Below are 21,359 nucleotides of genomic sequence, written 5' to 3'. Positions count from 1 at the left end.
AGGGAAAGAAGGACGAAGGGAAAGAAGGAAGGAAGGAAGGGAGGAAGGAGGGAAGGAAGGAAGGAAGGAAGGTAGAGACGGGAGGAAAGAAGGAAGGGAAATGGAAGGTAAGATAGATGAACAGATTGTCAAAAAGGAAGGAAGAAGGAATGAAGGAAGGAAGGACAAAGGGAGAGATGGGAGGAAAGAAGGAAGGGAAAAAGGAAGGTAAGATAGATGAACAGATTGGGTCAAAAAGGAAGGAAGGAAGGAAGGAAGGAAGGAAGGAAGGAAGGAAGGAAGGAAGGAAGGAAGGAAGGAAGGAAGGAAGGAAGGAAGGAAGGAAGGAAATATGGAGGGAGGGAACAGATTGGGTCAATTAGATCAAAAGAGGAAGGAAAAAGAAGGAAGGACGAAGGAAGGAAGGACGGAAGGAAGGAAGGGAAAAGGAAGGAAAGATAAATGGAGGGAAGGAACAGATTTGGTTAAGGAAGGAAGGAAGGAAGGGGAAAAGGATTGTGGAAAGGAGGAAGGGAGAAAGGAAGGATGGAGGAAGGGAACAGAAGGACAGCAGGAGGGTTAAAAGATGTACTGTAATTGTATTTGTGATGGATCCACAGCAGGTTTCTTACCGGTGAGGAGACATTTGCTGGCGTCTCCTGTGGGCAGGGACTGGATGCAGTACGGGGAGTACGGAATCTCATCTCCCCCATATTTAATGGTGATGGTGTAGGGGCCTGTTGAGTCCGGCACATAGGAGACGGTGTAGGTGCCGTCCCTGTTGTCCTGGATGGTTGCATTCTTGGGTTTGCCCTCTGGGTCCTGCAGGTGAGAGGATATCCAGTTATTTTAGGCAGCGGCTCATGATTGGAAAGTTAGAAATCTTGGAATGAATGCAGCTGATCCCACCAGAATCTGCACAGTGAGCAGTCCCTCTCCGGCATCACGGGCGTCGATGGTGAACTCCACAGGCAGGCTTGCAGACACACCTTTGGCATCCAGACCAGGACCACTGGCGCGCACCTTACTGGCGTCATGCCCAGGCTGAGACATCACCTTGAATGGGCTATAGAGGAAAGTTAGTGTTATCAGGTGTAATTACCTAACTCAATCCTACAAAAGACAGAAATTGGAAGAGAAAACTTGGTGAGCTGCTCTTCTCTTTCCACAGCCCAGTCAGACAGAGCAGTGCTTTAATTAAGACATATCTACACATACTGCCTGGATTAGTGGGTTCTTATAAAACTCATACTCAACCTGTGAGGGACTTCCTGATCCGCATATTTAACAGCTACAGTGTAAGGGCCGTCCTGAGCCGGGGTGTAGTGAACTGTGTGGGTGCCGTCACCGTTGTTCTTCACACCAACTGGCTCCACTGTGCCTGGAAATAGGACAGTATGGAAATAAAACACATATACCACAAACTCACAGCTACATTTATGCATGATTTGTCACAGTTGTCCACCAGTAGATCCACACCTGTCGGGCCGTAGAGTTTGACGTCCAGCGGGGCCTGTCCAGCCTTGGTGGAGTCTACTGTGAAAGTCTGAGGGACGTGCGCTCTCACCCCGGTGCCCAGACCTGGACCTGAGCACTTCACTTTGCTGGGGTCAACAGGGTCTTTAACAAGCACACGGAACGGACTGCCAGGGATCGGGTGACCTCCGTAGTTAATGTTGACGTCATAATCTCCAGGCGTAAAGGGGACATACTCCACGCTGCAGCTGCCGTCTTTGTTGTCTTTGCAGGATATTTTTGCCTCTGAGGCTCCCTCGATGGTCAGGCCCAGGCCTCCGGTACCAGCGCCCCTGAGAGAGAAGACACAACTCTTCATTCATTGCACATTGCTTAAGCTGCCCATAATGCAAATATCGGTACATTTTACTCCTTACATTTCCCAAAAAGGCTTGTTACTTTTTATATATCAGGGTTTCCGTGGCAAAATGAATTTACGGCAAAATAAAATTACAGCTCGACTTTTTTCTCTCCTTTCATCAGCTTCAAACTCACTCACAAAGCAGGCATTTGTACAATACAATGCATACGATTGACTATAGTGAAGAACTTTAGGATACATCTTGTGTCTGGCAGGTAAACTTAATGTTTGTTCAGAGCCTGTACTTTTTTACTTTTACTTGAGTAGCTATTTGGATCATTACTTTCACTTTTACCAATGTCATTTTTTACACAGGTACTTTTACTTCTACTCAGGTAAAGAATCTGGGTACTTTTGCCATCTCTGGTCTCCATTCATTGGGATCCATTATAGTACCTGGTCTCCACGGTGAAGCAGTTTGACTTGTTGGTTATTCCTCCCTCCAGACCTGGTCCAAAGGCACGCACCCTGGTGGGATCACATCCCTCCACCACAGACACCCTGAAGGGACTCTTCGGCACGGGTGCATCGTCATACAGCACCTCAATCAGGTGCATTCCTAAACACAAACAGGTACACCTATTCAGCATGTGATGTCATACAGGGTCTCTGTTTTCAAAGCAAGCAAATGTTTTCCACTTGCTTTTAATTATGGGGCAGACAAATTCCCTTTTAGGGAGATCCAACATCTGTTTATCTATAAAAGATGCCATCTACACTGCAGATGCACTGGTGAGCATGCAAAGAATTACATCTGTTCCCTATTCATTATTCTGTTACAACATTTTCCTGACAGAGCCCTCTCAGTGGGCCGACATGCCAGGTTCCCAGCCACACTGCACTGATATCAGAGCATGTCTGGTGGTGGAGAAGTGCTCTGTGATCTCTTTGCTTTGTGCTATAGGTCTCTATTAATATACCCTGTCATTCCCCTGCTGTATTGCTGCATGCAGGCAGCCTTCAGCACACATACCTGCCTGGTTAAGAGCTTCTGTTTTAGAGCACCCTATTTATAAAACAGAGCCTGTCTGCCTGACTCCCTGCTCTCTGCCTCTTAAACCTTTGCTTCACTGCATCATTCTGTATTTATACCCCTTTTCTCCCTTGCCTTTCTTTTCCCCGTTCGCCTGCTTTATTCCCAAACGGTGCTTGTGATTTATCTGTCTGTCTATATACATATGTTCTGACAGGCTCTCTATGTAAAAAGCTCTGATAATCCACAACAGACAAATAGATGCTTCCAGGTTTCTAAAAGTCTGTCACCCTTTTTCAATAAAGATCTTAGATCCATCATTGTTGTTTAACGTTGTACTGTTAAATGACATAAAGTAATTTCTCTAGGCTCCTACCATCCTCGAATGCTGTGTACTCCACTCTGTAGGTGCCGTCTCCCTTGTCAGTGATGTAGTTGTCTATGTTGGTGCCAGAGGGGCTGATAATGTGAACCTTCACATGGTTTCCTCCAGCCTTGTTGAGGGCGCGGATATCCACGATAAAGTGGGTGGTGACTTCTCTGAGGACCCCTTGAAACGCCAGAAACATTTCATGTGATTTGTTGCCAAAGAGCAACATCAAACAACTGCAACAGTCCCAACATGACACATTGTACATCTTTATGACTGATTCATCAGCTGTTTGTGACCCAGTTAAATTAATAGATCTTACGGCTGCAACTGCCAGTTTCCATTATGAGTTAATCAAGTAATCATTTAGTCTTTAAGATGTGGCAGTGAAAATTCAATTTGTTGCTACAGTTTCCCAGAGTCAAGGGTGATGTCTTCACTTTGAAACATGAATTTACAATTATCTTTTTAACACTAGTACACAAGTGTAATCAAAATCTAACATAAAGTGCTAAATGCTTTCTTGGTCTTCTTACCTCTGGGCTCCACTCCCGGTCCGTAGACATGCACACCGCTAGTGTCCACTGATGGTTCAACCTGCAGTACTTTGGGAAACTGAGGAATCGAATGGCCGCCATACTTGATGGTGATGGTGTGCGCGCCGTGGAAAGGTGGTATGTAGGTGACAGAGAAGATCCCCTCCGCAGTTTTGTGGATGTGCACCTCGGCCTTAGCCCCGGTCTCCGACACGATCTCGATGGTGAGCTCGGCGTCTCCTGCCCGGGTGCAGTCCACGGTGAAGGTCGCTGGTTCTCCTGCCTTGGCCCGCTCTAGACCGGGACCGCTGGCTGTGGCTTTGCTGGGATCGAAGGCCGGACGCACCGCGGCCTTGAAAGGAGAGCCGGGAATGTGCTGCTCTGCAAACAGGATGTTGATGGCATACTCCCCGGCCTCAGTGGGTAGGTAGGACACTGAGCATGTGCCATCGCCATTGTCCTGGCACTCCATTTTAGCTTCACAGGGCCCCTCCACGGTCAGGCCCAGTCCACCTGCACCAGCTCCTTTTGTGTCAATTGTGAAAGGAGCAGATTTACCCACAATGCCTCCCTTCAGGCCTGGGCCATAGGCTCTCACCTGTGATGAGAACAGTTAGGTCAATTTTTGAGATATGGCAAGGCAAGGCAATTTTATTTGTACACTGCAAATACTCAGAATATTTGTCTTATTTCTAGTCAAAATGTAATTTCTAGTCAAAACAAATCTCATTATACTTAAAATAAGACTCATCACGTTAAAAAGTAGCTTGTTTTGACACTTTTTGCTTCTTTCAAGCATATTGTCACTTGGAATAAGTAGAAAAATCTGATAGTGGGGCAAGTTTTTCTTTCTTATTACAAGTACAAAAATCTAGCTTTCACTGGCAGATTTTTCTACTTATTTCAAGTGAAAATGTGTTTGAAACAAGTGAAAATTATCTAAAAACAAGTTCATTTTTAGGTGATGAGTCTTATTTTAAGTGAAAAGAGATTAGTTTTGACTCGAAATGAGACCTTTTGACAAGAAATAAGACAAATATTATTGGAAAGATTTTGAGTTTTTGCAGTGTATAGCCCATTTTTACAAACAGTTTGTCTCAAAGGGCTTTACACAGCATCATAACAACTTAGACCCTCACATCCACTGAGGAAAAACTATAGGAAAACCCTTTTAACAGGGAAAAATTGGAGAAACCTCTGTATACAGACAAGAAAATAGTTTATAACACAGAGGAAAACATAGAAATGTTAACAAGAGCTGAGGAAAGACAGGGAGGGCAGGCCAGTCTGTTCAAGTGTTCAGGTGTTCAAGAAGTCTGGATAGAGTGAAAAACGACATGCAGCAGTCTTTACCTTTGAAGGATCTGCAGGCATCACCGCCTCCAGCCCAAAGGGGCTTCCCATCACTGGGTTTCCATCATAGCTGACATCAACCTTGTACTGTCCCTCCTCTGGGGGAATATACTTCACACTGTGAGTGCCATTGGTCTTGTCAGATTCCAGCTTGCACGGGATTGGTCGGCCAGAGGGTGAAACCATCTTCACACCTACATTGCCCTGACCACCAGCACCTTTTGTGTTCACTGAAAACTCCTGATCCTTTCCAACCTCCACTTCTGCAAGAAAATGTAATACAACACACTTAACCTTTGCTATTCATTATTTTTACAATGCACCTCAAGAGAACAGGATTTAGTTTGCGACTTACTGGTGTCTAATCCCTTCACTTTCACCTTTCCAATATCCAGAGGTGGTGAAACTGTGATGTTGAAGGGACTCTTTGGTATGGGATCTCCTCCATGAGTCACTGAAATTGTCATGTTACCCTACAAAAACATTATAAAAAAGAATGAACATTATTGAACTGGTGTTTTACTGTGAATAATCCTGTTCTAATGGTATTGGAGTCTTCCAGTACCTGCTGAAGAGCCATGTACTTGACAGTGTAGGAGTAATCGTGGTTATCGATGATCTCAAAGTCACGAACCGCCTCTCCTGGGCCTGATGCAGCAAACTGCACCTCAGGCTTGGCCTTGCCAGCTCCCTTTGTGTAGATGGTGAAGTGGGTTGGAGCGCCCACCTCCACTCCTGAAACACACAGGTTTTGTCAGTGTTATCAATCTTGGTCAAATCACATGATTTCTGTGACAAAAAGTATTATAGTGGGTGTTTGTTGCAAATGAAAACGCCTAATAGGTGAAGTGTGCATGATATCTTTGTCTCACCTGTCTTGTTGAGTCCAGGACCCTCTGCTCTCACCTTGCCAGCATCATGGGAAGGATCCACTTTGACCTTGAATGGACTGACGGGAATTTCCTGATAAAGGCAATTGTGAGAAGATGTAAAAAACAATTTAAAACATAATTTCATAAGTAATGTGACACAGGCCAAGAGAAACCCTGTTCTTACCTGGTCAGCGAACAGCACCATGATGGTATATTTGCCTGCACCAGGGGGAGTGTACTTAACAGTGAAGGTGTCATTGTCATTCTTGATGATGTCAAAGTCGATGTCTGCCTCTGCAGGGCCGATCACTCCGGGGGCGCATTTGATTCCAATACTGATGTCCCCTGTTGTTGCATAGCAATGAGCACAGTTAAATGAAGGTCGATCTCGAGAATTAAAGTTGCTCTACTGTATAACCACAAGTCCATCTGCTGCTTAGAGCTGTCTTTGAACTGGATTTTATATACAGTATTTCAACTAAGTCAACTTGACCTGGTCAACATGGCTGCATAGATTCACCGTCTCTGTTAATTCTATGCTTCACATTTCCAGCATTCAAAGCACTCACTTCACCAAGAGTCGGCTAAACTTAGAAGTGTTTTTGTAACCACCCACATCATCTCCTTGTGCGTGCTCATTGCTCACCTTGACCAGCCTCGCTGCAGTCCACAGTGAAGTATGTTGGCTCGTTAGCCTTGAGCCCTGTCTTTTCCACTCCAGGCCCATAGACTTTGACTTTGTCTGGATGAGAACCCTCTCCAACCAGCACCTAATGAATTCACAGTGTGCTTGAGTTAGAAGCTATTGGTTCAAGTAGAACTACTGCAGTCCTCTTACTTTATCTTTATTTGGTGGAGTATGACCATAAAAAAGGAGAATTTTACATGCAGTATAGATCTGTGTATGAATCTTACCCTGAAGGGGCTGTTGGGCACGTTGACGTCCCCCCAACTGACAATGATGGTGTGTTTAATGGACTTGACAGGAGTGTACACACACAGATAGGTGCCATCTCCCCTGTCAGTGATCTTGATGTTGATGGTGCAGCCCTCAGCGTCCTTAGTGGTTACAAAAGCATGTCAGCTCTGGCCCGTACAGACACATGATGCATTCCTATAAATAACCAATGAGACTTTAACCGACCGCTGCCCGCATACCTGTGCGTAGAGCTTGAGGTCACCCTTTCCAGCCATGCGAGCATCGATGGTGAATTCCGTTGGTTTGTTCACAATGACACCAGTCGGCTGCAGACCAGGTCCAAAGGCTTTCACCTACATACACAAAACACATTTTTAGAGACATTTTTTAAAATTTAGTTTAAATTTAGATCATTAACCTGTTTGTCATTTTAAAGGGATATTTCAACATTTTGGCAAATTCGCCTATTGCCATAATCCCTACAGTTTTAGGAGTAGGTTCATTACCTTTAATTGTTGGTGCAAGCTGTTTTGAGATCAGCGGGGCAGAGACACGAGCTGCTCAGCTAACGCTACGGAGGCGCACAGTATTTTACATTTCCCTCATCAAACTCATCAAATACACAATCCAAAAACTCCAAAACATTCTTGTAGACAAGTTGTGACCTGCACATTCACCATGCTATGAAATGATAAGGTATAATTATGTAACATTACAACACATGAAGCAAATACTCAGAACTACTTACTCCGCCGAGTGTCTGGAATGTAGTTCCAGTTACTTATTTGCCTCGAAAACAACTCTGTCTCGTAATGTTACATTATTATTTCATAGCGTGGTGAATGTGCAGGTCACAACTTGAGAGCGTATTTGAGTTGTTGGATTGTGTATTTGATGAGTTGAACCTACCACTAAGACTACTGTATAGGGCTTATGGCAATAGGTGAATTTGCCAAAATGTTGTGAAATATCCCTTTAAGGGTGGTTGACAAACTCATCCAGTGGGAATTACCTTCTCAGGGAAGACATCATTGACTGCAGGGAGAATGTGGGCCATGAAGGGACTGTCCTTGATGTCCTTATCATCACAAATGACATGGACAGCATAGTCTCCAGGCTCAGTGGGCCAATAGCGGACATCACAGGACCCATCACCCTTATCATCACACTCAATTTTAGCCTGTGACGGTCCTTCAATGGAGAAGCCTGAGCAAAAAAAAAATAAGTATCCCCACATTTAGTACAGATTTTTTTTTTTTTAAAGAAAGAAAAAAATTCACTTTCTTCTTTTCATCACTTGTATGTCTCACCCAGAGTTCCAACTTCAGTGCCGATGGCCTCGACCACAAAGTCAGCAGATTTTCCCACCATACCCGTCTTCAGACCAGGACCCCAGGCCCTCACCTTCTGAAAACCTGCCTCCTCGCCCACCTCCACTTCAAAGGGGCTGCAGCGCACAAGAATGCACAATATTACCTTCTCAAAATGTGAATGTGCATTGTTAATGATGAACAGCTAAGGGCATCAACAGGACCCTACCTGCGCGCAATGGGCTGGCCTCCCCAGGTGATGCTGACTGTGTATTTACCAGGCTTAAGCGGGTAATATTCACAGTCATACACACCGTTCCCTGCATCGCGCACTTTCACTTGCTCCTCTGCTCCGGCTGAGAATGAATAAAACAGTCAGTATGGATTCTTAACAAGTCAAAGAAACATTTAATGCAATCTCATACTGAGAAAATGCAACTCTGCAGACAAAAAAACTCCCAACAAAACAAAGAATTCCAAAAAAAGGAGGAGAGATGCATGGAGCTGTCTGACTCACTTGGTCCTTTGACTGTGACGCTGAGCGCTCCGCTGCCAGCTCCCTTAGTGAAAACTTTGAAGTCTGCAACCTCCTTCACCCTCACTCCTTTAGGCTGAAGGCCTCGGCCTGTAGCTCTGCAAGCATTTGCGTTGATTGCTGAAAGGAATAACAGCAAAGTGTGAAAGAGAGAAATATTTAGCAAAGCAAAAGGCAGGTGAGAGTTGCCAGCAGCTGACAATGATGTTAGTGGCAAAAGACATTAAAATACTCAATTCAAATGGGATTCCTTAAAGGCTGACTGACAGAACCTGAAAAGAAGAACGATGCTTTCAGCAGCAACACATACCGCACAAGTACAGAACACTGAATGGCATATTGGCACAAATGAAATGCATCAAAAGAGCTTCACCCAACATTTCCATCAGTGAATCAGAAATGTTGACTGCAGGCTTAAACATAATGCTGTGCTGATGCAAATTTATGTGCAATAAAAAACAAACATGTCAAGAGCACAAGCAAAGATATTTCACAGAGATGTGGACAGAAATGCAGACTAGGACAATCTGTCAGCTATTGGCATAACGTTGCATCTCATATCATGAAATTACGCCGTCAAGCTGCAGGGCGCAAGAAAAAAAAACACCGCATTGAGCCGCAACGCCAGAGTCTCAGAGAAAGCACAAGGGGGCATGGGTCTGGCTGAGCAATGGACACAGGCTCCTAGCAGACCATACTAACTTGGACGGCTGGGTTTTGGAGGGGGAGCCCCCTTCCCAGCCTTTACTCCAGGAGGGGTGCGCATTGACTGAGGGACTATCTGCAGGGGGGCTCCCGTGGGAGGAAGGGTGGGAACAGGCAGAGCTATAAATGACAAATATATATGTGAAAGTGTTATCATCTGTACTGGGTGGTTTTACACTGCAAAAACTCAACATCTTACCAAAAATGTTTGTCTTATTTCTAGTCAAAATGTCATTTCTAGTCAAAACAAATCTCATTATACTTAAAATAAGACTCGTCACATAAAAAGCAGCTTGTTTTAGACACTTTTTACTTCTTTCAAGCATATTTTCACTTGAAATAAGTAGAAAAATCTGATAGTGGGGCAAGTTTTTCTTTCTTATTACAAGTACAAAAATCTTGCTTTCACTGGCAGATTTTTCTACCTATTTCAAGTGAAAATGTGTTTGAAACAAATGAAAATTATCTAAAAACAAGTAAATTTTTAGGTGATGAGTCTTATTTTAAGTGAAAAGAGTTTAGTTTTGACTAGAAATGAGACATTTTGACAGGAAATAAGACAAATATTCTTGGAAAGATTTTAAGATTTTGAGTTTTTGTAGTGGACCTATAGGTAGAATAAAGATGACTGAGTGCATATGGTGATGAATCAATCATCCTGAAACTAACAGCACACTTAGAAATCTGATTTGTCTGACGGACATTTACAGCAGAGACAGGAGGCTCACCCTCTGAGATGTTGACGGTGAAGGGACTCTGGGGGATCTCCTGGCCCGCAAACAATACATGGATGGTGTGAGGGCCCTCCAACATGGGATGGTAAGTGCAACGGAAAACGCTGTCGCCCTTATTCTCCAGGATGAGCTCAACTGTGTCCTTTTTGCCCTGAGGATCGACGATCACCACGCTGATGTCGCCGTTACCAGCACCTAAGTGTGACAGAGGAACAGTCAGCTATCCATAGACAAATCTGTTCCTGTAGGTTCAGTCTCTTAGAACATATTGCAAGTCTTTTATGACAGTGGTTCTCAACGTGGGGTCCGGGGACCCCCAGGGGTCCTCGAGAGGGTAAAAGGGGGTCCCCAACTTTTTCTTGAAATTCTACCTTTTTTTTTTTTTGAGAATCTTTATTATTATTGTGTGTTTTTTTTTTAATATTTTTTGAGATTTTTTTTAACCACCTCTTCCTACAAATGTTTAAATGTTTTTGGAGAAATTGTACCACTTTTTTCCAGAAATTTCTCTATAAAGTTAACTTTATAGAGAAATATACTTATACTTTGAAATTTGAATGTACAAAAAAAGTAACGTTATTCAGTCTCAGAACAAATATTTGTGTATTTCTGGTTTGCTTGAAAATTTTGTCCAATGGGGGTCTGTGGTCTAATTTGTGTCAATTTAGGGGTCCTTGATGTAAAAAAGGTTGAGAACCACTGTTTTATGAGACCACATTGCTGTTGTCTTCATAGTGGTTGAAGTTTCCATACTCACCAGCTGTGTAAATGTCGAAGTAGGTGGGTTTGTTAGCCACGTTGCCTGTAGGCTCCAGACCTGGCCCTCTTGCATGGACTTTGCTGGGGTCGACCATATCCTTGGCCACGTTCACAGTGTAGGGGCTCTTATCAATGTCTTGACCAGCAAATAGCACTTTCACCTATAGGAATCAAAAAACAAGCCAAATCTTGAGACACTTCAAACAGAATGGTTTTCCTTTCTTGTGCTACGTGTCCAATGAACTCGATGTACATGGTAAATAATAGCAGCTAGGGTTAGCCTTACCTTATGGACACCTTCAACTTTAGGAACATAGGTGACAGTATAGCTTCTGTTTTTGTCTTTGTTGGGTTTAACCTTAGCCTGGAGAACAAGTAGAACAAGTAGTACAAGAGCGTTACATAAAGATTAGACAGTATACTAAACTTATAAAGCAGCAGCAGTCCAGGCTGCCTTATTTTTACTTGTGTTTTAGCTATTACTTGCCTCCTCTTTGTGTCCCTCAGGATCCTCCACATACACCAGGACTTCACCACTTCCAGCTTCCAGAGTTTCAACTGTGAACACAGCCGGCTGCAGCACCTTGTTGCCATGAGGCTCAATACCTGCGATACAATACAATATAATACATATAAGTATAGAGGATGTGGTGAAATACTCTGCAGATACCAAGGTATGTGCTGTAAGTGGCACACAGCTTTGATATCCAGCTTTTCGGCTTTTAATATCTTTGTGAACTGTAGACATGCAGGGTTCCCACCTGGCCCATAGGCTTTAGCCTTGTCTGGGAAAAGCTGTTTGGGTTTGAGAGGAGCGCCAGGCTTCAGTTTGGCCTTGGGGAACTGAGACAGATAGGTCATCACTGAGTGCTCGTCTACATCTGGGTCCACGATCTCCTCAGGCGCGATCACCTACAGCGCAGAAAGAAGGACAACTGACATGAGTCACACAGAAAGTGTAAAGTTCAGTGCTGGATGTTTAGGGCTGGGACGATACGCTTTTCTCCCGATTCGATTCTTCTACAATTTTTTGGATGGCGATTCGATTTAAATTGCGATTCTACGATATTGCAGATTCTCTCGATTTTTAGTCTGCATTTTTAACATTTATCTGCACACAAATACTGTAGGAGCCTATAAATTAACATACTCCATTATAAAGTGAACTTAAACCCTTTTCAAAACCTGTACTCTCTGTGTGTAAAAAAGGCGAACAAATGCACATTGCACAATATAAAAAAAAAAAAAATAGTAATAATTTTTTTTTTAAATCGCCAAAAAAGATATCACGATATTTATGTGAATCGATTTTTTCTCCCACCCCTAATGTATATCCACCTTTTTCCGAACGTAAGAAACATAAGCCAGTTTTGCTCTTCCAGTGGAATTGTATGTTTACATTTCCATGGTTTCAGTAGTCGCGGAAAATAGATGGATCATCATACCAGCTTTTAACAATGGATATCACACAAATTGGCATCCGTGTTATAAGCCAGTGTTAATAGATCTATGCGTTTACCGCAACTATGACAACGACTGAAAACCATGGAAACGTAAACGTACTATTCCACCGGAAATGCGAAAACAGCTTCCGGTTATGACCATAGATGACGTTCGGAAACTTGTGGATATATGCAACATTCCTGCACAAACTGTGTAAAATAATAATTTATGTTTCATTATGTTTCAGGTGATTGTATTGTCATTTGCAAGTGGTTGGCTCTTTATATAACTTTTTTTTGGTTTTCATTTGGATTTCAATTGGATTCAGTGTAGACTGTTTGTTTTCTCCACCTCAGACTGCTCTCACAGTGCAGCGCCTGTTTGCCTGTCTATCACACAGTGGCACAAAGCCCTGCTCCATGCCAGTTATATTTAACCCCGGGACAGCGAGGTTAAGGATTGTTGCCTTCAATAAGTCAGCCAGGGGGATTTATCCTGAGCCAGACCTCCCCCACATCTCCTTAACACCACCATACTGGAATCCAGCCCCCAGGCCCAGCAGAGCCATTACACAGCACCCCAGCTATCTTACTAATGCTAAGCCTCATGGAGAATAGCTAACCCTGTGTCTCCAACAAACAAGTCAACAACCTACATAGTGCACATCACAATATGAAGACTCAGAATCTTAGAATGGAGCAGGGAATATTGCACTCTCGCCCTGTTTCTCTGATGAGTGCAGACATAATTTGCACCTGTGTTTCTGTGACTGGTGCTGTACGGTGTTAAGAAATCTCACACCTCCACAACTCCATGAATCTACCAAATAAAACTCCTACACACTCACTCACTCAGAGCTACAATGAAGTAAATGGAAATATTAGAAGTGAGCTGGGTAATAAATATTTCATGATATCCTCCAGCAGTGATCTCCCTGGAAAAACACTGGGCTCTATATCATTCACAGCGCTGCCTTTTGCAGCTCAGTGCAGCCTTGCAGGTGTACGCACATGTGATGAGGCATGTTTGCATTTGCAGATACATTTTATTTGTTTTTTAAACTGCTTGGAGATGATGAGTGCTCACTGAGCATGTGTTGCTTAACAGAGAAAACACACTTGACTTTCTTGTGCTGAGTCCAAGTCCATCTATCTGACAGCCAGCTGAGCTACAGTACATTGAAAAATAAAATCTGTATACTTGATTCAAAAAATCTAATAGATATCTATCTTGCATCTTACCTGAGGGACACCCAACCAGTCGTCAGCCTGTTGCATGGCTTCCCGGGCATTCTGTACAGGCTTGTTTGGATCCCACTCTGCCCAATCAGGACACAGACCTGTTGGAAAGCAAACAGATTAGATGATCTGCACAGACGAATGCAGGCAGTGCTACACTTGCTATAATAAGGCCACTAGGGCTTTCACTGCTATCTCTCCTATGCCGCCTACTACAACCTCACCCACACTGCTGCTGTGCTGCTGTGAATATAAAAAAAAATGTGGGACAATGAAGGTCGTCTCCGTATCCGACTGTTCAAAAGAAATAACCTTGACAGACGCTCTGGCACTTTCACTGTGGATGACACTAACCTCCTCTCTGCCGGCTAATGCCTAAATTGGATTAGTGTTGGCAATAGAGTGGACACGGACTCAACAAGTCTGCATACGTGCACTGTAGAATAGCATAATCCAATTTATACAGAGGAGCACAGTATTTGTGGTTTTATATGCATCTGTAAAAACAGTTCAGAAAAAAAAAACTCTGTAAAGCTGTCGGCTGGGAGCAACCAGGGTGGGCTTTCAGACTGTTATTGGGAAATCAGTGAAGTCAGCTTAAAACCATAACCATATAGATGTAGAAGTAAAGCAGGCATATCCTGTAACTTTGTAAAAAATCTGATGAATGTGTATTGCTTATTTGTATGGGAGTTAAAAGCAGAGTGTCTGTGGAGCAGAGTTGGACTCGTCAGCAACCCTGCTGTTTGGTGATAGCTGATGAAAAAACAGAGCCTTGTACGGTCAGTGTTGCAGCACAGTGTTTGAAAGATGTGTCTCCTCAGATCAAAACATAGTTTATACATGGGGTTCTACACTTTCTGCTACTTGTCCACCTTTCCTTGTATAAAGCACAGTCAGGGGTGTTTAGCGTTGGAAGCAGAGGCACTAAATTGGCAGAGACTCAATTTGCGGACTTGTGGTCCTTGGATGTGGGGCTTAGACACCTCCCTGTGACAGATCACTCTGCATTTTGATGCAGAGCCAAGCATCCCCCTTGACAGCAGAGGAGGAATGGTGCCCAAATTTGGGGGTGTTGTGTAGCAGCAAGGCTATAAACACGAAAGCCAGGGCTTGGGCCTCAGGGCTTGAAACACCAAGAGTGAAAACTTCAGTCAGTGCCGGACAGCTGGCAGGGATGTCCTCTGGCCATGAGCAACCCCTCAACAACCCACAGACACTGCCTATTCCCCAGATACAGATCAAACTGGATGACATACGAACCAGGGGCCAAATTCACAAAGCCTTCTTAAGAAAAAAAATCTTCTTTAGTGTCATTTTTTTCAGTCTTAAGAAGAAAAAAGTCATATTCTCCAAAAAAGTTCTATTTTCTCAACTTTCTTCGAAGAAGAAGAAGAAAGTTGTGAGAAAATCAAAGTTCTCAAAATTGTTCTTTACTTTTATCTTAACTTTAAGACAACTTTGACCGGTCTTAAAATTCCTACGGTGAACAGGTAAGCCTCTAATATCACCTTCCTTAACAAATTTTAGACAAGTTTAGACTAGTGGATCATGGTAAGTAAATAAAATGTTTAACTAATTAGACAAAGAGCTTGTTAACTGTTAGTTAGCAACCACTTTGGCCCACCCTCTTGTCTTATTTTCCGCTGTTATTCCCATATTATTCATTTTCCCCAGTAGTCATTTTTTTCGTACATTAATTTCATCCACCATAACCTCAAGCTCCTGCCTTCAGTAACTGAGAGTTAAAATGCAAACTATATATGCTGTTTGTTGGTGCGTGCAATGCAATGCAGTGACGTATTTTAAGACGTTCTTAAGTAGGAAAAATAAGAAATTCGTAAAAAAAAAAAAGACTGTTCTTAAGATAATATTGAGGAATTGCACTTAAGAACTCTTAATTTTCTTCTTAAGACATTACTTAAGATCTTTCCTAAGAACATATTGGTGAATCCGGCCAAGTCTGTACGTGTACTCGTCTGTGTGTGTGTGTGTGTGTGTGTGTGTGTGTGTGTGTGTGTGTGTGTGTGTGTGTGTGTGTGTGTGTGTGTGTGTGTGTGTGTGTGTGTGTGTGTGTGTGTGTGTGTGTGCCCTAGAATGTTTACGGGATATACACAGCGAAGGAGACAAATTCTCTTGAGAAGATAATACTGTCACAAATACACTGACTGACACATGCTTGACCCCGACCTCCATAGCAACCAAGCAAAACCGCCATATACAACAAGCCTGTCAACAGGCTGTGCAGATACCCTGACTCAGCATTTACAGCAGCCACTCTGTGCTGTGGACTGTCTTACCGGGGGCACAGTTGTCCACCAGCGCTCCCAGGGCTTTGCCATCCCGCCAGTCACGGTTGAAGTTGTTTATGGGCAGCTGGGGCACTTTGTTCTGTATCCAGCCCAACAAGCGCTGTTTGGGGGTCAGTTTCTTGGTCTCCTCGTCATCCTCGTCATCCCACATGGGCATGGAGATAGAGTAGTGGAGGATGAGAGTCCAGATAAGACCCAGGATCAGCTTTAGATTCCCATCCACAATGGCTTTGCTATCTGGAGTTGGACAGAGGAGACAAAAGTGTTGATGAGGATTTATAACTCCCAAATGTTCACATAATGCACCATGTCTCACAGTATTGGATCGTATTATAGTTCACTGCTTCTTCCAGCTTTAATTTTTTATGTGTGCAGATTTGAGCAATCTCCTAGTGAGTGAGTATGTTGTATTACTGACCATTGCCCCATAATGCCCAACCATAGGTTTATCACATTGAAATACTCCTTTCTTGCTGTGCTGCAGAGATGACCAAGCTATTCTGAGCAGAAATATAAACAATGGTGAGTGACTGCTGAGGAAACAGGAATCTAATGCTCCTCACAGCTTTCCCCAAGCCCCTTTTTCTTAGACAGCTGTCTGGCTGAGGACCCCTGACAATCTGTCATCCAGGCACAATGGTCCTCTGAAGACAGCGACAGCTGGGGATATGTGGAAGTGGATCCCCACTCTGCATAAATACCACTTGGATTTCAATTACCTCCAAAACTTATAGCACTGGAGTGTGATAAATCAAACAGACAGAGTTTAGATTCATTCACTGACAGCAAGCACACAGCTCCTTTTCTGAAGTTATCAAAGGAAACGTTTGTCTAACAACCAGTTTTATATCCACTCTAATATCCTCATTCAAAATCCTTTCGGCCAAGCAACACTGTGGAGTAGTAGAGTTTAATGTTACATCGGCTAATCTTGTGTGATACACTTCAGTTAATTCAGCAAGGAGGGCACTTTGCCAGCTGTTTATCACAGGACTGTTTTATTGAGGCTATTTATCTTTCCCTAGATCAGTGGATCCTGTCAGGGGGGGAATGTTTGATGTGTCACTGTTTGACTGGCATTGACAGGTGGCACAAACATGGCACAGTGTAGTTTTGCTGCCACCCTGTCTGGCTTTAAGGATAACTGTGTGGTCAAAGAGACATCCATCAAATGCTATCTAATTACACACTGTGACATATGTGCAGCTAAACCTGTTTTAGTGTCTCTAGGTCACTGAAATAAGTCTTAGACATTATATTAACAGGGCTGCATTGCCCCCATAAGAGCTGCATCCAGGAAGAGGGGGTTAGGAAGTGAAATTCAGGAACTTCTTCTATTATCATGCCCTGTTTCTGTCAAAACAGTCTGACCTAGTGTGTCTGCATAGCTGTGTCAACTTTGCCAGACACTCACAAACATATCCATTCCTCCTCCACACATTATCCTTGGCACAAGTGCTGCAGACTTTGTGGTGATATCTGTGATTGAGACTGTCATTAACAGTTTGACTCAGTGCCATATGTCACACACAAACATTCAGTGTGTGCCCAGGTGAGTCCTCACAGTCTGCTGGTCAAAGCCTCAGTCATGCAGGAATTTTCACTAAAGTATGTGGCAGGGTCATTATTATTAACCAAAACCCAAAAAATTAAACAACCTTTCCCTGTGTGAGCTCTATTGCTGCCTATATCTCAAGGAAATTTAAATGCGAACGCAACTGGACTTGGTTATTATAAGTCCAGTTCCTTGAGATAACTATGACCTGGACAAATAAGAATATTCACAGGCTTATTGCTGCCTACAGCTGTTGAATTAAGCCATAGCTCTTCATACTACAATATCTGTGCTTTCCAAACCACGCTCCTAGTTCTGCCACAGCCATTCAAAAGAGTTGGCATCCTGTTCCCTCTGCCAGAGTGAAGCCTTCCTGTTGTGTGAGTGACCCTAGTAACTTCTGCTGTCTGTTACTTCAGTCTGATCTCCAAACTCCCAGCAGAGTTAATCCTCCACCTCACACAAGTTGCTGGTGGGTCTGGACAGGAACTGAATGGCAGCGGAGAGCACCCACTGAGTTATTCTGACCCTGGACCTGTCACTGCTTAGTTTGCTTGCGTGTTTGTGTATAGCAGCAGCATGATGTGTGTAACCGCTGTCCTCATGAATACATTGTGTCATTCTCATTAGCATGGTCCTAGTGAATTTCCAGCCTGTAGTTGTCCTGCAGCTAAAGTGCACTATAGAGCCACTAGGCCATTGGCCCTGACACAAGTGAGTGACCTCAGTGACACCTCTGTAGTAACTTTCCAATAAGCTTTTGACCTCTGGCTGTGAAAGACATATCTCACCGCCGGCTGACACCTGGTATGATAACATACCAGCACAACAGCTCTAGAATGCGTTTGTGATAATATGACAGTTTTAAAAATATAAAAATGTATGAAATACTGCACTGCAATTTATTCTGCCCTGGACACATGCTGCCAGTGTCATTCATTCTTATTAACTCTAAGAATAGCCTGGTCACTTTTTTATGTTATATACTGACATTAACAAAGCCATCAGAGACCAACCAACTTACCTATGGAGACCAGTTTGATATGTTCTCTGTCCAGGAATTCTAGTGCCACAGAAACATTTTCCAGTTTCATCTGACGGAAGTTCGGTCTGTTGTGATATTTTCTGTACATTTTCTTCTGGCTCAAAACTTCCAGGAGTGAAATGAGCTTTAACCCATCACTAAAATCCTTCTGCAAGTCGGTGACAGTTTTGTTGACGCACTTGAGGTGCTCGTTGCACCACCTGGTGAAGGTGTTCTGTTGGATCTTCTTCCATGGCGCGTCCTCAGCCAGATCCTTCTCCGTGGCCGGCATCTCGTCGTCCTCGTCCTCCCCGAAGTCGGTGGCCTGGTAGTATTGTGGAGGCAGCTGCTCGTCGCTGTAGTTATTGCTCATCATGATGGCTTTTTCCGTATCCACTTTTATACCCCGGTGACACTTACTTGTTAAATTGTGCGTTCGGCAGCGCAGAAAACTTTAGCAGGTTGATGGCAAGGAGGAAAGTTCAAACTTGGGGGGGAGTTTAAAAAACAGCCTAGAGACTTTTCGGATGCACTTGCGAAGAAAGCACTGAGGTCAAGGCAGTGATGGATTAAATTATTCGATTTACAACGTGCAGGGCAGCTGGTCGTCGCTTTTTTTAATTGGCACCCTCCTGACAAGTCGGTCCTTTCTCATATGGCCCCGAGAAGAATGTCGCTTTTTGAAGAATGGCTCTTTAGTGGCAGGTGAGCTGGATCAGCACTGAAGGAGTTGACTCTGAGCGTACTCTATTTGACTGTTGAGAAAGCAAAGACAGGGGTTTATAAAGGACCCCCGGGCGACGTCACCCAGCCTCTGTGATCATAGTCTATTTGTTAATCCATAAGGATAACAGGAGTCGGGGTCGGTTTACGGGGAGGATGGGGCAGGGATTGGTCAGACCCCGGCAGCGCAACAGTTGGAGCATGCTCCTTATTTTTAGACGCTCCTATTTGGGTGCCAGGGGGCTGGCTCTTATCGATTGTTGTGAATGTATGTCATGCTCACGGTCCAAGTGGCTGAACAATTGAGCTAAAAAAAGAAATGTAGCGTCCCTGTCCCAACAGATTGTCAGTTTACAGTGAATAATTAGTTAATCTGTACACATCAACATCCCTTGCTGATTCCACAGGAATATATTATAAGACATCCTGGTGAAGAAGCAACTGCATAATGTGTATTTCACATATCTGCCTTTGAGTGAAAAAGCAAAGGCCAATCAAGCTGGGGTGGGCTATGAGAGGATATTTGAGGTTAAATTAAACTGTTATAGGCATTAACACCCAATCAAATCCATTTTCATTACCAACAAGAAAATGAATAGGAAATGTAGTGTTGGTCATGTGTTAAGTCACCAACTGGAAACAATAATTTTTCACTTTGATTCAAAAATTATTTAGCATATTACACATGTAAAGTGGTTTATTCATATCCTTCTTGTTCTCTTTTTTCTTTTTCTTTTTACGAGGGTTACGAGGGGCAACAAGGACAGAAAATGAGTGGTGAGTAAAGGACTTTTTCTGAAATGAATCAGCTCCAAATTATTGCTGCAGCTTTTCTGACTGTGTGTTGTGACTCAGCAGTCAGTGACATGGCAGTGATACCAGATACCAGAAGCAGCCATGATGAAGTAGTGGTAGGTAAGAATAACTGTGACACATGCAGAAAGCATTCTAGGGATACACAGACAGGGGTCTCCGTGTGGGTCCACTACCAAGTAACAAGATACTTTAAATATTTATTTTGTTCATTTAAAAAAAGAAAAATAGCTATTTGTTCTGTTCACAATTACTTTGTCAAAGTAGCCTACTCTATAGTATGAATCACATAGACTGTAAAGTCACCAGTATAGATTGAAATGATCTGTCATGAGAGTTCAGGCCAGTTTGATTGGTTGGTTGTTGTTTGGCCACAAAACACGTCTCTTACAAAGTGCATTGTCACAAAAATGTTGAATTGACTTCTTGACAATTACAGTTCGCATTACAAAACATTGACATCTTTCCATTTGAGTTGGTTACATTGTGACACAACTGTCTATTTTGACATACCCCCACTCTTGAGAGTGATTGTTAACTATATGTGAATAAAGTGAAAACCAAATCACAAAACTGTATCAGTTGACATTGTGTGCATGAATGGCAAATGGCTGTTCTCAAAATCAGCTATCTCTTCAATGAGCTTTCCCCTGTTAGCCTGTCAGTTGAATAAAGCTTATTACTATTCAAGAAGGGATTTGGGCTGAATTTTTAGGACTGATAGGCCAGAGGCCAGTTTGTTAGAGTTTACTGGTGATCTGGATCAACATTCTGACCATTGAGACACTTCCTTTCTTTCATCATAATCCTGAAAATAAAATGAGACAGAAACCAGATTTACAATTTGGGGAATATTTCCAGGTTCAGATTAGAAAACTAGTTTGACTTGTACCTCCAGTGACAAAGAGATGTTTAGTGAAGCATCGTGCTAATTGTACCCTTTGACTAGTTTCTCATGACTCATCCATGCTGCCTTTACATGATTATCTCCACCTAAACGTTGCAAGTTAAAGTTAAAGTTACTTTATTGCCCCATGAAGGGAAACTTGTCTTGGGTGCCAGGCCGCTACATTGCACACGTCCATCACAGTAAGATATACAACTAAAATCCATTGTAACACACAGAACACAATCACACATTCACAAGTTGTGGCCGTGAAGTAATGAGATTAGTTTTAGACATCTCATCAGGAACACTGATACATCAGTTCCCGCCATCTGAAAATTTGTAGTTCTGTGAGCTCACGTCTCTGGAGTGAAGGTTATTAATATCCACACAACCTATGTAACATGATGCCAGCGGAGAGAGGGTTCTCACTCAGGTTGACTG

At 43.2% G+C, this 21,359-nt stretch overlaps 1 protein-coding gene across 2 annotated transcripts in view; it reads right to left on the bottom strand.

Moving 5' to 3' along the window:
* Positions 1 to 19,258, bottom strand: part of LOC310987650 (filamin-C-like) — a 28,575-nt gene extending 9,317 nt beyond the window's left edge. For both annotated transcript variants that reach the window (XM_083973998.1, XM_083973999.1), the window contains exons 1-27: positions 18,494 to 19,258; positions 15,903 to 16,151; positions 13,606 to 13,703; positions 11,683 to 11,833; positions 11,409 to 11,527; positions 11,208 to 11,285; positions 10,920 to 11,082; positions 10,157 to 10,357; positions 8,706 to 8,843; positions 8,418 to 8,544; positions 8,189 to 8,325; positions 7,891 to 8,084; positions 7,118 to 7,231; positions 6,875 to 7,018; positions 6,606 to 6,729; positions 6,144 to 6,304; positions 5,960 to 6,050; positions 5,653 to 5,822; positions 5,443 to 5,560; positions 5,088 to 5,350; positions 3,735 to 4,332; positions 3,205 to 3,378; positions 2,252 to 2,414; positions 1,459 to 1,787; positions 1,237 to 1,360; positions 889 to 1,045; positions 612 to 801 (exon numbers count right to left, since the gene is read on the bottom strand). In XM_083973998.1, the coding sequence (XP_083830124.1) occupies positions 612 to 801; positions 889 to 1,045; positions 1,237 to 1,360; positions 1,459 to 1,787; positions 2,252 to 2,414; positions 3,205 to 3,378; positions 3,735 to 4,332; positions 5,088 to 5,350; positions 5,443 to 5,560; positions 5,653 to 5,822; positions 5,960 to 6,050; positions 6,144 to 6,304; positions 6,606 to 6,729; positions 6,875 to 7,018; positions 7,118 to 7,231; positions 7,891 to 8,084; positions 8,189 to 8,325; positions 8,418 to 8,544; positions 8,706 to 8,843; positions 10,157 to 10,357; positions 10,920 to 11,082; positions 11,208 to 11,285; positions 11,409 to 11,527; positions 11,683 to 11,833; positions 13,606 to 13,703; positions 15,903 to 16,151; positions 18,494 to 18,869 (4,951 nt within the window). In that variant the 5' untranslated portion in view covers positions 18,870 to 19,258. The remainder of the gene's footprint in view (positions 1 to 611; positions 802 to 888; positions 1,046 to 1,236; positions 1,361 to 1,458; positions 1,788 to 2,251; positions 2,415 to 3,204; positions 3,379 to 3,734; positions 4,333 to 5,087; positions 5,351 to 5,442; positions 5,561 to 5,652; positions 5,823 to 5,959; positions 6,051 to 6,143; positions 6,305 to 6,605; positions 6,730 to 6,874; positions 7,019 to 7,117; positions 7,232 to 7,890; positions 8,085 to 8,188; positions 8,326 to 8,417; positions 8,545 to 8,705; positions 8,844 to 10,156; positions 10,358 to 10,919; positions 11,083 to 11,207; positions 11,286 to 11,408; positions 11,528 to 11,682; positions 11,834 to 13,605; positions 13,704 to 15,902; positions 16,152 to 18,493) is intronic.
* Between the last annotated feature and the right edge of the window lie 2,101 nt (positions 19,259 to 21,359).

Source organism: Trachurus trachurus (genome assembly GCF_905171665.1).
Source record: "Trachurus trachurus genome assembly, chromosome: 6".
In the NCBI taxonomy this organism is placed as follows: domain Eukaryota; kingdom Metazoa; phylum Chordata; class Actinopteri; order Carangiformes; family Carangidae; genus Trachurus; species Trachurus trachurus.
Note: the sequence above shows the minus strand (reverse complement) of the source record. Positions and strands in the feature narration are given on the sequence as shown.